At 53.2% G+C, this 15,839-nt stretch overlaps 1 protein-coding gene across 5 annotated transcripts in view; it reads left to right on the plus strand.

Moving 5' to 3' along the window:
* TBC1D16 (TBC1 domain family member 16) overlaps positions 1-15,839 on the plus strand; it is an 84,385-nt gene that overhangs the window by 15,140 nt on the left and 53,406 nt on the right. For 4 of the 5 annotated variants that reach the window (XM_067714739.1, XM_067714736.1, XM_067714740.1 and 1 more), the window contains exons 2-3: positions 2,041-2,280; positions 5,191-5,788. In XM_067714739.1, coding sequence (XP_067570840.1) covers positions 2,103-2,280; positions 5,191-5,788 — 776 coding nt within the window. In that variant the 5' untranslated portion in view covers positions 2,041-2,102. The remainder of the gene's footprint in view (positions 1-2,040; positions 2,281-5,190; positions 5,789-15,839) is intronic. The other variant, XM_067714737.1, reaches the window with a different exon arrangement.

The raw sequence follows: 15,839 nt of genomic DNA on the forward strand, positions 1-15,839 counted from the left end.
GGTTGGGGAACTAAGATCGCACATGCCTCGAGGCAAATCAGCCTGAGCGCCACAACTACTGAGCTCGCATGACTCAACGAGAGAGCCCACGTGCTGCAAGCTACAGAGTCCATGCACTCTGGAGCCCACGCACCACAACTAGAAAGAGAAAACCCACACGCCACAACTAGAGAGAAGCCTGCACACTGCAACAAAAGATCCCGTGTGCTGCAACTAAGACCCGACACAGCCAAAAATAAAGAAATGGAGGGAGGGAGGGAGAGAGAGAGAGAGAAAGAAAGGAAAGAAAGAAAAGAAAGAAAGAGGAGAAAGAAAGACCACTAAAAAAAACCCACCAAAAAATGACATAAAAATTACCCTCTTAACCGTTTTTATCTGCACAGTTCAGTGGCATTAGGGACATTCGGGTACACTGTTGTGCAACCATCACCACCATCCATTTCCAGAACTTCTTCATCTTCCCAAACAGTAACTCTCCCCATTAAACACTAACTCCCCAGCCCCCGCCCAGCCCCGGGCACCTACCCTTCTATTCTCTGTCTCTATCAGTTTGACTATCCCAGGTACCTCATATAAGTGGAATCATACAATATTTGTCCTTCTGTGACAGGCTAGTTTCACTGAGCATGTCCTCAAGGTCCATCCATGTTGTAGCAGGTGTCAGAATTTCCCTCCTTCTTAAGGCTGAATAATATCCCATCATATGGACAGACTCCATTTGGTCTATCCATTCCCAGTCAATAATTTTATCATACCGGCTTCAAGTCTTCTTTGTTTTTCTGAGAGCTTGAGTTGCAGCCCCTCTGTGACGCTTCCACCCAGCCACCCTGCCCCACAAGGCTGGTCTGCACCCTGCCCAGCATGGCCTGAAATCTCGGACATCCATGATCTCTGACCAGGAAATAGCTTTACGCACATCTCTTCATTGACACAGGCGACATCATACCTGTGGTCATCCTACTCCCAGCTTGGTGGGCGGCCGTCATGAGCCCCATTGACAGTAACGTCTGGTTGGTTCACATAGCTGCCTGGGCTTTTGTTTCATTTTTGCTGGAATTAAAATTGCTTTTTGCCAGTGTGTCGGGTGTTGGGTTTTCATTTCATGTTCTCAGTCCTTCTGTTTCCACTTCTGTGAATCGCCTGCTTTTTCTGTTGGGATATTGCTCCTTTTTTTGCAGGGAGTCTTTAGGAATTCTGTATATATTCTGGATCCGATCCTTTGGTTTCTAGTTTATTTTTTTAAAGAATGAGTTGTCTGTTAACTTGGGTCCTTCACCTATCACTTGTGACCCCTTCCCAGCTGGAGCAGCCAGCGTGTGTTGGGACGTCAGGCTGGGCTTTGGGATGATGAGGACACACGGGGCAAGTGAGGGTGGAGAAGGCTGGGAAAGGTGGGAAGGATGAAGGAGAACCAGGATGTTCCCTGGGAAGCATCGCAGATGGCTGAGAATCTCAGGAAGGAAGGGACACAGGGGTGAACTCTGTGTCCTGGAGGTTTGGAAATTGCTGCTGTGGGAACAGATTCCTCTAGACCAGTTCTCTCTCTCTCTCTCTTTTTTTCTTTGGGCCGTGCTGCGCGGCTTGTGGGATCTGAATTCCCCGACTTGGGATTGAACCTGGGCCCGTGGCAGTGAATGCGCCAAGTCCTAACCACTGGACACCAGGGAATTCCCTAGACCAGTTCCTAACAGGGTGATTTTTGCCCCCTGGGGACATTTGCAATGTCCGGAGACATTTTTGGTTGTCATAGTGGAAAGGGTTGCTAGTGGAATCTGGTGGGTGGAGGCCAGGGATGCTGCAAAACACCCTACAATGGACAGGACAGCCGCCACCACCAAGAATGACTCAGCCCCAAGTGTCCGTAGCGCCACTGTTGAGAACCCAGCTCACCCTCCACATGGCCTTGTGCTAGCAGGACCCCTTCTGTGGTTCCACAGCTTCCGTTTCCAGCCCACTGGTGTGGGGTAGGATGCTGCCCCAGGAATACCCAGTCCAAGTTCATGACCTTGGCCATGCCCTTTCTCTGTCTTCCTCCCCCAGGCAGGTCTGGAAGAGCCCCGCCTGGGCCCAAGTGTGCAGAGGATGGAAACACTCCCCTGGCAATGTCTCTGGGCCGCCTCCTTCGCCGGGCCTCCTCCAAAGCCTCGGACCTCTTGACCCTCACCCCCGGTGGCGGCGGTGGGCCCCCTTCCGTCCTGGATGGGGAGATCATCTACTCCAAGAACAATGTCTGCGTGCACCCGCCGGAAGGGTTGCAGGGGCTCGGGGAGCACCACCCAGGTGAGCTCAGAGTGGGGAGGCCTGGGGTGACAGGCCTGGGCTCACATGCTGGGAGAGGAAGGCTTGGGGTCACAGACCTGGGAGGGGAGGGCTGTGGAGTCACAGGCCTGGGGAGAGCTGGCTGATCTCTGTAAAGTTAGCCAGCTCCTGCGCCACTTCCCCGTTTGCCCTAATTTCACCATCTGGGAAGCAGGCCAGTGACCTTTGACTCATGAAGGGGAGGCAGGACGGTTTAAGGGGAATTAGCCTGAATTTGCAAGTAGAAGAGGGCATTTGAGCACTACAGGGCTTCTGGGAGCAGGGAGCCCCCTGTGCGCGGGGAGGGAAACCAGAGGGAAGCGGGGCATCCTGGGGCAACCTGCCCAGTGAGAGGCTTTCCGCCAGGCCCCCTTGAGCATGTGCAGGAATGAGGCCCTCAGGACAGTCTTGGTGGTTTCGTCCCTTCCTGCAGTCCAGAGTGTGGGGTGAGGACTGAGTGGGGCGTGAAGCAGGCCTAGGAATCTGGGGACGTGGAAATCTTTGATCCTGCACACCCTCTGTGCTTAAATCCTCTGTTTTGAAATCGGGGAAGAAAATTCTTAGACTCTGCAGGGATGGAGATGGAGGAGGGTCCTTTCCTGACCCTCCACATGGGAGCCCGGAGTTACCCTGAGCCATTCCCAGGACACTCCAGCCCATGGCTCTCCTTAGTTCCGGGAGTGGGAAACTTTTTCCTGTAGTGGCAGTGACTTTGCTATCTTTTGCTAAGCCACAGAGAAAGAAACTACATTTTTTCCAGGGCTCCAGTTGTATTTTGAGCCCCAAAACGGCAAGCTTCCTTGTGCACTAAGGGAGTGGGCACAGATTCTCTCTGCAGGAGTGTCACTGACTGTGACTGTTCTGAGGCAGGGGGTGTTAGACCTGGTTATGGCAGCCCAGCACTCAACACCTGAGTCCCTCAGCCCTGCTGCTCTGAGGAAGCATCAAAAAGATGGGTTAGTGATACTCGAGGTCTGTGTGGTCCTTTGTCATTTGCGCAAATGACTTGCAACAGACAAATGTATCACCTTATGTAATTTGCACAACAACCTCATGAGAGTGGCTGGAGCCTGGGCAGGCCTGTCTCTCGGACAAGGAGGCTGGTGCTCAGAGGTGCTCCCCAATGCCAGCCTGGGATGGAGGTGGGGTGAGGGCAAGCCCTGGGCTCATCCTGTGGGCTCCCTAGGCTGCCGAAAGGTGCTTCCGTATCCCCAGTCCCAGTGCACCTGCAGCCTGGCTGCAGCCCACCTGAGTCCAGACAGAGGTCCCACATCAGATGTCAATACATTTAAAATTATGAATTACAATCAGATCTGGGCACTTTAATGCATGCAAATTATGTGTCAACAAAGTACTGAATAAATAAAGTAATAAAAAAGGCAAGTTTAAATTATACTAATGAACTCTTTGGAAAGTATTCTGTCCTCCTGCCTTGATAAGCATATCTTTACAGTCACCCGGACAGTTAGGTGCAGACTTAGAATCACCAGACCCTCCAGGTTCCAAAGCAGGAAAGCCGGCTTCCAGCCCCAGCTCTTTCCTGCACTACAGGGGCCCCGGGTGTTCTCCTGGTGACACCACAGCCCCATCCACAGCCCCCACATACAGCTCAGGTGGGAAGCCCCGAGCAGGCCCTGGAAGCAGACTCTGAACTGTGAGGGCAGGGGATTCAGGGTCCTGGTCCCTGGAGTGTGCTCTAGAAGGGGGTGCAGGCTCTGGGTGGCATGTCACCTTGACCCTGTGGACGCTTGACCACGGGACCAACTCCGAGGACTTGGGGTGCCAGGTGCAGAGGTTCTAGGCCTGGGTCTGAGGGTGTTACATGTTCTGGGCATAAAACAAAAAAAATAGCAACAGCCTTTGGAGGGCTTCTGGTATCATCCTGTTGTGATGGGAGGCAAGGGAGAGGGGGCCAGAAGTCTCAGGCTCCCTTCCCAACCCAAAGCCACGTGATCTGCGGGTGTGGAGACACTTGGCCTCACCCGAACGTTATCCTTCTGCATAACTGGCTGACAGCCCTGGAGTTCCCCCCACCTCTTTTGGAAATGGGAGCCAGGCTAAGGATTCTGGGTTGAGCCAGAGCCCTGGGGCATGAAAGGGACCCCAGCTCCTGCCCTAGGGGCTTCTCAGAACAGAAACCAGGAGGCCTGGGAACCTGGTGCAACAGGCCCAGGAGTCAGGACACCCCGAAATGGCAGGTGCTGCAGGAGGAAAGGCCACCTTACCCCAGACTGAGCGGTCAGGGGCCCGAAGAGCCCACCCACGCACTGCCGGCAGCCTTGGAGAATCGCTCTTCTCATTTTTGTCAGCAGTGCAGGGCATGACATCGAGATGGCCCCTTCTTCCAAAACAGTGGTAAGGAAGAAATGCTAAGAAGCCACAGCCGACTGGAAAAAGCCCCAGTGCCACTCATCTTGGATTTATTCTTTTTGGGACATAACAATAAAATCTGCTGCCTGTATCCGTCCTAAGATTGTGGTGAGGCTGTGAAGCCAGTGGGGCTTCTGGGTCCCTGTGCTCCCCCCAGTTCCCTGGGCTTGCCCGGACCGGGAGGCTGATGGAGGCAGGGAAGCTCTGGAGCCCCCAGTCAGTGGACAGGGTGGGGCTCTGAACGAGAGGAGGAGGGAAAGCACAGGATGGGCTGCTGCTTGAGGCCCCGGGCCCACTGGATCTGCTAAGTGTGTGTGCTTAGAAAATGCCCACAGCGCTCATTCATCCTGAGCTCAACTGTATCCCTCAGGTGTGTTTTCTTAGGGCCAGGCTGTGTCTGGAGCCTGGCTAGTCTGCACAGCCCCACAGTTTAACTACCCCAGGTGTGGCTCCTACGAGAAACCAGCCAGCGGCACCTCGCGCATGGCCTCCCTAACCGCCTGTGCTTCTGACCCCTCTTAGGTTACCTGTGCTTGTACATGGAGAAGGATGAACTGCTGGGGACCACCCTCATCCTCGCATGGGTTCCCAACTCCCGGATCCAGAAGCAGGACGAGGAGGCGCTGCGTTACATCACCCCCGAGAGCTCCCCCGTGCGCAAGGCACCCCGCCCTCGGGGCCGGCGTACCCAGAGCTCGGGGGGCCCCCCTCCGCCGTCCCCCATGGAGCCCAGGCCCACCCTAATCCCCAGAGATGAGGACATCCTGGTGGTGGCCCAGAGCATGCGAGACCCCGAGCGTGTCAGCCCTTCGCCCGAGGACGGGGAGAAGTTGGCCCTGGGCCTGGGGACAGACAGCTCCCTCCTGGCCTCTCAGCCAGCCCACAGCGACTCGGGAATCTTGTCGGCGGTCAGCTCGCAGGACGGGACGGAAGAGGGCCGGGAGCCGCGACCCGAGGCGGGCGAGGAGGAGGGCTCCTTGGAGCTGTCGGCCGAGGGCGTGAGCAGGGCCAGCTCCTTCGACTCGGACTCAGAGGCCTTCTCTTCACCCTTCTGCCTCTCGCCCATCAGCGCCGCCCTCGCAGAGAGCAGCAGCTCCGTGTTCCTGGAGAGCGAGAGCGGGTGAGTTCCTGACTCCCCACTGCCTCTCTGGAGCCAAGAGCAGCGGCATTTGTCCCCGCTCTGCTCACTGAGCGCTGAGGATGCCCGCATCCCATCCCGCCGGCACCAGAGCCTCCGCACCCTGTCCCCTCACTTCACGCCACCCTGGGGGATTGTGATGTACGCACAGTCCGGGGGAGGGGGGCTGGGGGTTCCCTCCCTCTTCTCTCCCCTTCCCTAGGACTAACCATTCCCTGCCAGCTCTGACTGGCCCCATAACCCAGTCTAACCCCCCTGGTGCCAGGCCCCAGGAGTCCAGGTGTCTTTTGTGCTCATCTCTGGAGGAGATGGTTGGTCATCTCCCAACCCCCAGGCAAACTCAGGGAGGCCTGGGTGGTGGCCGAAGGCTTGTGGGGGAGGCCTGGTCCCCAGCCAGGCTCTGTGCTTTGCCTGGGGCCAAGCCAGGCACGCGGCCCGGCCCTCCAGAGGCGTCCGTAGCCTTTCTACTTCTCACACCCTCAAGCTGTAAGAGGCTGGAACACAACCCCAGGGGGAAGTTGGCAGCATTTACCGTACAGCCCCAGAGCCCAGGGGAACCAGATGCCTGGGCACACTGGTGGGCTCACCGGCCACACAGGCAGGGACCAGGGCGGGCAGCAGTGAGACCTGCCCCCTGCCTGACTGGGGAGGGTTGTTGAAGTCTCGTGGCGGCCACCACACAGCGTCGTTAGGGGGCCTCAGGGCCTCCCAGAGGTGGGTGTGCACGAGGCTCATGAACCCGGAGCAGCCGGGGCAGGCCTGGCATGGGCAGGTGTGGGACTTCTGCCGCCCCTTCTCATGCTCGGCCGTGGTCCTTGTTCTCATTCGATTTCTAGGCTAGCAATGGTGATGATAGTAAGTGCTGACATAATCAGACAGTCAGCACACAATTGTTGAGCTCATGAGATGAGATGGGCATGTGAGACGTGTGAATGGTCTGAGCTTTGCCTGGGCACTGGGCATGTGTGCCATGGGTTCATTCTTTCCATGCTCCCAACCGTCCATCCCAAACCCTGTGAGGTAGGTGCTAACGTCGCCCCCTGTGTATAGAAGAGGAAAGCGAGGCTCAGAGGTCACCCAGCTAATTTAGGAGCCGAGTCAGATTCGAACACTGCCGGGTCTACACTAGACCTAGCGCACATAAGGTCACATGAACTGATGTAATCCCAGGAGAAAAGGAGTAGGGCGGAGGAATGCAGAATGCTTTGCTGGCTTCAGCGGGAAGGAATTTGAGATGGATTCATTCCTGTTTTCTTCCCCTCAGTAGGATGTGGTCCATTAGAGCCCAAGGGTAAACTGATAACATCCATCTCGAGTACTGGAGGGTGCATGTAAGGGGAGCGGTCAGCTGTAGCCGAGGACTCCAGTGCCCCATGAGGTTCCCTGAGCCGTGTGCTGTTTCCCACCAGGAAACCAGGCTGAGAACATAACTCAAAGCCACGCCTGGGCCCTGCCGCCAGTGGGGCTCTGTCAGCACTCCCCCTGGTGGTGCCACACTAAGTGGCACTCCCCGTGCCCCTCCCTCGGCCACTTTCTGTCTCTGTGGATTTGCCTGTTCTGGACATTTCACCTCAATGGTATCATGCAACTTGTGTCCTTTTGTGTCTGGCTCCTTCCTTAAGGTCCATCCTAGTGTGTCAGCACTCCGTTTGTGTGTCTGGCTAATATTCCCAACAATTTCCACCTCCAGTTGGATTTGGAAGCATTATTCTGTATCGCGTGCAGACTCCTGAGCTAAAGCTGGGTGGCGTCTGTCAGGTGTGAAAGTTTGGCTGCCCCACCATGAGCCCTTTCTGTGGTCATGCTTTGGGAACCCTACTTTTACCTTCCAGATCCCTGCTCCACCCAGTTTAATTTAGGGGTCATGTTTCTGCTTAGAGCTGCAAGACGTGCTCAGAAGACTAGTGCTGTGAGGGAGCTCCCTCCCTCGCCGTGGAGCTCCAACAATACCATATTGCTTGCTTTTCTGGCCCAATCAGTCCAATTCAGCCAAGGCTTTGGGCTGGGGCAGGATGGCCATGAGTGAGGTCCCTCCCTGCCTCCTGGGAGCGTGTGCTTCAGTCAGGGGCTGATGTGGAAACAGCCTGTCTTTGAGACGGAATGTGAGAAGTATCACATGGAGGCACCCTGGTTCCTGACCCAGCCGTGCTTGACAGGTTGCTGGGAGCTTAAAAAAAAAACAGATGTGATTTCAAAAGGGGCTGGGTGGGCCCTGGAATCTACATTTCCTGCCAGGCAGTCCCTGCAGTTCATGTTTACTTGCTTCTTTGCTCTCGGAGCTGAGTTGCAGTTTTGTCTCCCCACCGCATCTGAGACCTGGAAGCAAAGCTGGTGTTCCTCCACTCCCTCCCTCCCACAGCTCCTGCCCTGTGATGGGCCTGGAAATTGGGACTAAATGGTCAGTAGTACTGGGAGCTATAGAGCAAGGCTTCCCAGCCCAGCAAAAAATGAGAATGCCCCAGGCAGCTTTGAAGGCTCCTGATGCCCAGGCCACACACAAACTGATTGAACCAGAATGGCTGGGATGGGGCCCGGGCCTGGGCAGTGTTTGGCCTCCCAAGGGGTTTCCAAAGTGCTGCCAGGTATGAGAACCGCTGCTGGGGTGGGGAGCACGGGGAGAGAGATGTGGGCCTTGTGCCTCAGGCAGAGGGAATCTGGGTCGAGGTCCTGGAGCGCTGGCATCTGCTGGACCAGACACCCCTCAGGGAGCTTGTCTTTGAGGACTTGAATGCACTCATAGCGACTCCTGGAGCCGAGGCTCCTAATTTAACTGGGAATTGGCTCCCTGGGAGGGGAGCAGGAAGGCTGGCTCATGGGATCCCTCTGGTGGCAGAACTGAAGAACTACACATGGAGGCTGAGCCTGAGGCTGGGGATGGGCGAGGAGGGGGAAGCAGCCCCCATCCGAGAGTCCCCTAAACATTTTGTTATGTGGCTGGTAGTTCACAGAAGGGCTGAGTCGTTAGAAAGGCAGTGTCCATTCGTGTGCTACCTGCGGGGTATAGCCCGGCACAGCCTCATCCCTAGATGGCAAGGCCACCTGCCATAGCCACCCCACCAGCCCCAGCACAGTGATGGCTGGAAATCCTTGACTATATGAGTGTCCAAGGACTATTGGGAAATGGGTGGACAAGGAGAGATGTGCTGCTGACTTGTCATCATGGACCCTCCTTCCATGGAGATCTGAGTTATACAGGCAGGGTTTAGGGTCTGTGGCTCTCAGCCCCATACCTTCCACAGTGTCAGAAATCAAGGCTTTGGATTGAGATGAAGGTGAGGATGACCACCGACAAGATAAGTGGCCATCCCGTCATTCGCTCCTGTCCTGAGAGGTACCCAGTCTCAAGGGCCAGTTGGATGAGGGTGTCATATAACAGGACCCGCATGTGGACCCCCGTGTGGCGTGTCAATTGCTCCCCCTTGGGGAAGTGTGTGGCGATATGTATGAGCTGAAACACAGCTCCACTCCCTAAATCAAAAGGTCTCTTCCGGAACTCGTCCTAAGAAATAATCTAAACTACAGAAATAAAGCACATTTGCATGAAGATGTTCATCATGCTATTCTTTACAATGGAGGAAAAAGGGGAAGAAGCTAGAGAAGGAGACCCATCCATTACAGTTTATCTTCCAGGTCAAGGGATTTTTAATGGGGGTCCATGAGCCCCCTGAAGTCTTACACCACTTCCTGTATGTGTGCTCATGGGTGTGCATTTTCCTGAGGAGGGGGCACCCTCTGACTTTCCAAAATGTTCAGAACCTCGGTACTGCCAGACAGAAGAATGTGTATTTGTAAAGGCTGTGCTGCAGCATGGAAATTTATAGTGCATCACAAACAAAGCAGGTAGCAAATGATGTGCACATTTTGATTGAAATCTATGGAAAGGCCTGATGCATGAATGAGGTGGGCCAAGCAGTGCTGCCCACTAGAACTTTCCAGATCTGTGCCTTCGAGACAGCACCACTGGCTTGCTCAGCTAGGGAACACTTGAAAGGTGGCTAGTGTGACTGACACACTGAATTTTTAATTTTATGTGATATTGATTGAGATAAATTTAAGTGGCACATGTGGCCACTCTATTGGACAGCACAGGTTGAGAGGAAGCTGTGCCAATTGTTAGGATAGCGTGGTTACGAGTAATTTTTTTCTTTTCTCATGTTTCAAAAATGTTACAGTGTGGTTATATTAATCATGAACCCACACACAGCTTAGACTGGCTCACCCTTGTCCACTGTCTTGCATGCTTGTTTTTTTATTTTTGTTCTTTGGGGTTGTTTTGGCCGTGCCACACAGCCTGCGGGATCTTAGTTCCCCGACCAGGGATGGAACCCGTGCCCCCTGCAGTGGGAGCAGAGTCTTAACCGCTGGTCTGCCAAGGAAGTCCCTTGCATGCTTGTTAATGAGAAGACCTGCTAAGACCCTGTGAGGTCCTTCCTATGAAGCTGATGCTGATGGTCTGCCACCCTCGTCTCCAGAGTTGTCATCGGTGCCCCCACCCCCAGGGTAAATGCGTGCTGTGTTTCCCCTCTCTCATCCCCTCCTTTGTCATTCTTGGTGTGTGTTCTTGGGGCGGCCATCCAGAGTGAAGGGTGGCATTCAGGTTACAGAACGAGCTGGGTGGCCTTGCCACGCAGGGACTCTCGCCGTGGCTTCATTGGGGCAGTGGTTCAGCCAGCCCAGATGTGGGTCCAGGAGAGCCGGGTACAGCCCCAGGGGGCCGCGGGCTGCCTGCCCTTGGGGTCTTGATCCGATGCTCACCTGCCTCCTGACTTCCTGTCCTCTCCTCTTTCCCCACGCACGCGGTGTTTTGGCCAGCCGGCCCCAGCAGGCTCACCCTTCCCCAGCCTCCCTCCAACTGGAATGTTCTCCCCTCCCCTGCTGAAACCCCAGCCAGACTGCGGTCTCCTCCGTGACCCCTGCTCGCTCTACAGAGCTCCTGCTGCTTTCCCCCGGCGTCTCATTTGTGTGGCGTTTAACATATGCCGCCTTGTGCTGTTGCTTTTCCGTGAGACTTACCTGTCACCTGGGCCAGTGCCGTCCTATAGAACTTTCCGTGGTGATGAACGCTGTCCCGTGTGGTAGCTGCTGGCCACATGCAGCTATGAAACCCTGGAAATGTGTCTCTGGCAACTGAGCAACTGGATTTTTAATTTATTCATCTTCACTGAATTTAAAGTTCAATAGCCACAGGCGGCGAGGGCTTTGTGTTGGACAGTGCAGGTCCAGACGAAACAGTGCTTGTGAGGGGGGTGGAGGGAGTAGTCACACTCCTGGCAAAGAGTAGCCCCTCAAAATGCTCTGTCAAGGGAAAAGGGGGAAAAGACCAGAAAACTGAACAGGTGTTCCCCCCCACCCACGCAGGGGCTGGCTTACTAGGGGGTGGATGGCAGGAGGGGTCACAAGCAGAAGCCAGTGAGGAGGGACGGTGACAACGGATGACGGCGCCCACCCCGCAGAGGGAGCCAGGCTGAAATAAATGGCAGCTTAAGTGCTTTTTGCCTTTAGGAGGAAAAGGCTCTGTGACACCAGAGTATCAGCCGTAAAGGCTGAATTATTCATACCTTCTCGTTGTCATTGGTATAACAGGCCCTGCTCCTCCTACCCTGCTCTGGGGAGAATCCAGCCTCTGAGAAGGACCTGGAGCCGATGAGCTTGGTGGGCCAGGTCCAAGCGCTGAGTATCCTTGATGGGGGGCTGCCAGGAGGGACCCAGAGGGTGGCATTCTGGGTCACCCAAAGCCTGGTTAGGGGCAGGTTGTGTGATGCCATGAGATTCTTAGCTGCTTTGGACGGTTTTCATAAATAGCCTTGCCCCATTCCTTTTCTGTCCAACCATCTCAGGGGAGGCAGACAAGCCTGCAGGAGTGAGAGGTTCATCCAGAACCGCTCACTCCTGGAGACGGGGTGGGGGGGCGGTGATATAAATGAGGGGGACGCTTTTCACCCCTTCCCACCCATAGTAGCTAAAGCAAATAAGAACCCTCTCCCACCTCTGGGATGGGAGGCTGAGAAGAGGGGAGGGGCCAGAAGGATGGGACCCTGAAAAGATGAAAGGGGGGAGCAACAGGGAACGGCCAGTGGCTAGACCAGTGGATGTCCTTGGAGGCCATTCCAGCAGCAGTGGGACTGGGGAAGGGGTGACGGAAGGTCCTGGGGCTGCTGCCGCCCGGGAAGGGAGGGTGATGGTCGGAGAGGAGCTGTGGGACGGAATGCTGAGGGATGAGTGTGGGTTCCAGAGAGATTTAGGAGGTGGAATGGCCAAGAGTTGGTGAGACATAGGATGGCCAGGTGCTGGGGGGGTGCACCCCCCTACCCCCCAAATGTCAGGAAGATATCTCTGAGCTAACTCAGTATTGGGTTAGCCCAGGTCCCCAGATGCCCTGAGGATGCTCCTGGAACACGCACCCTCACCCCTTCGGGGCCCCCAGCAGCAGCCTGGCAGCCAGGAAGCTGGCAGCTTCCAAAGATCTGTTGTTTGGGTTTGTTTGTGCTTCTGTAACCGGGAGCTGAGATTTATTTCTTTAAAACATCCCATCTCCCGACACCCTGCAATCTGTTCTGTGCGTCGTTAAGACTAATCTTGTCTTATGTTTCTGTAGCACTCAGCAGGCTCTGTGCCGGCATCTCTCCCTCCACACCCGCCGCCCGCCTGTTCCAAGCCCCCCCAGCCAAGGTGGCAGTCACCCGTCACTCCCCATCTCTGTGCCTGGGGATGGCTGGTAGCAGTGGCCCAAAGGAAGCCGCTCCGAGAAGGGCAGCAGGCAGGACTGAGCCCTTGGACCTGCCTGGGAGCCTCACTGCTAGGCAGGGAAGCCAGGCACTGCCTGGGGAGGAGAATGGCCCTTCACTGTCTGCCCCGCAGCTCTAGAAACGCATTGATGGGCTGCTGCCACTGCCTCCAGGAGCTTGGAGGGGCTGCCAGGGAATTCGGGCTGGGTCTCGACAGTGCCCAGTCCCTTGGTGTGAGACTTAGGGCAGCTGTTGGCTCAGACACACTGTCCTGGGAGGGAAGGGGCAGGCCAGCTGGGATGGGCAAGATCTGCAGTCAGATGTGAACCAAGTCCTGCGTGATCCCTGGGGCATGAGCTTGGCGAGGTGTTTAATCTCTCTGAGCCTCCGTTTCCTCATCTGTGAAATGGGTCCATCGTGAAGCCAAAGAGAGGCGATAGGCGAAAGCACTTCGAAAAGGTTTAGCACAGAGTAGGCAAATCGTATGATGATGATAAAATAAAAGTGGCACTTTTATGGCACCTACCAGTGTGCCAGCCAGATATTAAGTGCTTTGTGTTAGTTTCCTGGGGCCGCCATAAAGAAGGACCACAAACCGGGCAGCTTAGAAAAACAGAGAGGGATTCTCACAGTTCTGGAGGCCAGAAGTCTGAAATCAAGGTGTCTGAAGGGCCTTGCTCCCTCTGAAGCTCCAGGGAGGATCCATCCTGCCTCTGCCAGCTCCTGGTTCTCCAGCCATTCCTCATGGCTGCGTCCCTCCAATCTCTGCCTCCATCGTCATGTGGCTTCTCTTCTTGTAAGGGCACCAGTCCTTGGATTTAGGGCCCACTCTCAATGCAGGATGATCTCATCTTGGGATCTTTAACTAATTATATCTGTAAAGACCTTGTTGCCAAATAGGTTCATATTAGGAGGTTCCAGGTGGATGTGAATTTGGGGGACACTATTCAACCCAGCACATGCTTTGTGGGTACTGACCATTTAACCCTTAAAACAATGCCTGTGGTCAGGGCTGTTCTTCTCCTGTTGTAGAGAAGCTTGAGGCACAGGGTCACAGAACGAAGGCTCCTAGCTGAGGTACCAGCTCTGAAGTTAAAAAAGCAAAACAAAGTCGGGCCCTGTGAAGCCCCTGTTTCCGTCATCACTTGGCATATCAATCGCCCCTCCTGGCCCAGCCCTGGCAGCCCTCTGGGTCTGTTCAGGAGCCCCCCTGAGAGGCTTGTGGGGCCCGAGCAAAGATGCTGTGGAAATCTACTTTAAAAGTGACAAAAGTAATATACGTCTATTTTAGAAATTTGGGAGGAAAGGCATAAAGAAAATATTTACGGTCATCAATCCTTTCGGCATTGCTATTATCATTTTGGTTTGCTTCTCTCTGGCCTTTCAAAGTTGGGGATTGTAATTGTGCATCTCAGGGGTCAGCAGATCTTTTCTGTAAAGGGCCATGTAGTGCGTATTTTCAGCTTTTTGAACTGTACAGGCCTCTGTGTATCTTCTTAACTCTGCCCATAGAGAGAAAGCAGCCACTAGCAATATGAAAGTAGTTGGGCGTGGCTGGGTTCCAATAAAACTTGATTTATGGACTCTTTGAATTTCATATAATTTTCATGTGTCATGAAATACTTCCCTCCTTTTGCCTTTTTCAACATTTAAAAATGTTCAAACCCATTCTTCAATTAAAAACCTGCACACGGATGTTTGTAGCAGGTTCCGTCATAAATGCCAAACTTGGAAGCCACTGAGATGTTCGTTCTTCAGTAGGTGAATGGAGAAATAAACTGGTCCATCTAGACAAGGGAATTCTATTTGGTGCTAAAAAGAAATGAGCTATCAAGACAGGAAAAGACATGGAGGAAACTTAAATGCATGTTGCTAAGTGAGAGAAGCCAATCTGAAAAGGCTACAGACTGTGTGATTCCAACTATATGACTTTCTGGAAAAGTCAAAGCTATGGAGACAGTAAAACAAAGATCTGTTGTTGCCAGGGATTAGAGGAGAGGGAGGGTTGAATAGAGCATACGGAGGATTTTTAGGGCAGTGAAACTATTCTGTATGACACTGTAATGCTGATACATATCCCTATGCATTTGTTAACACCCATAGAATGTACAACACCAAGAGTGAACCATAACATAAACTATGGGCTTTAGATATTAATAATAATGTATTGATATTGGTTCATCAATCATAACAAATGTACCACGCTAATGTAAAATGTTATTAATAGGGGAAAGGCCGTGTGTGAGTGGTGGAGTATCTAGGAACTCTTTGTACCTTCTGCTCAACTTCTCTGTAAACCTAAAACTGCTCTACAAAATAAAGTCTATTAAAAAATATTCTTAGTTCATGGGTTGTACAAAGACAGACAGCGGGCCATTAGGTGCTGACGCCGGGTCTAAACCAACACTGTCCAGTAAAAATGTAGTGTGAGCCACATAAAATTTTAAATTTTATAGTAGTCTTGTTTTTAAAAACTCTATTTTGAAATAACTGTAGAGTCGCAGGAAGTTGCAAAAAATGTACAGGGAGGTCCCATGCATCCTTCATCCAACCTCCCCTGATGGTAGCATCCTGTGTAAAACCATAGTACATGTTCCAGACCAGGAAATGGAGGCGGGTACAACTCACAGATCTGGCTGGTCTTTCAAGCACCCATTTGTGTGTACATGTGTGTAGATTCCTGTGCAGTTGTATCCCGTGTGTAGCTTTGTGTAACCACCACCACAATCAAGGTACAGAACAGTTCCATCATCACTCGGCTCCCATACACTCCCCTCATAGTCACAGCCACTACTCTATTCTTTGTCTCTGAAGACTTTCATATAAATGGAATCACACTCTCTGTAACCTTGATATGGGCCTTTTTTACTCAGCATAATGCCCTTGAGCTCCATCCAAGCCATCATATGCATCCGTAGTTCTTTCCTTGGTATTGCTGAGTCGTACTCCATGGTGTACACAGGTCAGTTTGTTTAACTGTCTGCCCTTTGAAGGAAGCTCATTGATGGGTTGTTTCCAGTTTGGGGCATTTATGAATAAAGCTGTTGTGAGTATTTCTCTGGGAGAAATTCCCAGGGGTGCAATTGCTGGGTCGTATGTATGGTAGTTGCATGTTTCATTTTAAAAGAAATCGCCCAAACTGTTTTCCAGAGTAGCTGTGCCGTCTTACATTTTTACCAGCAGTATGTGAATGGTACAGTTTCTCCACACCCTCACCAGCGTTTGGTGTGGTCACTATTTTATTTTTTGGCCATTTTGATATGTGTGTAGTGGTATCTCATTGTGGTTTTAATTTGCATTTCCCTAAT

This window comes from Pseudorca crassidens, chromosome 19 (genome assembly GCF_039906515.1).
Source record: "Pseudorca crassidens isolate mPseCra1 chromosome 19, mPseCra1.hap1, whole genome shotgun sequence".
NCBI classification, from domain to species: domain Eukaryota; kingdom Metazoa; phylum Chordata; class Mammalia; order Artiodactyla; family Delphinidae; genus Pseudorca; species Pseudorca crassidens.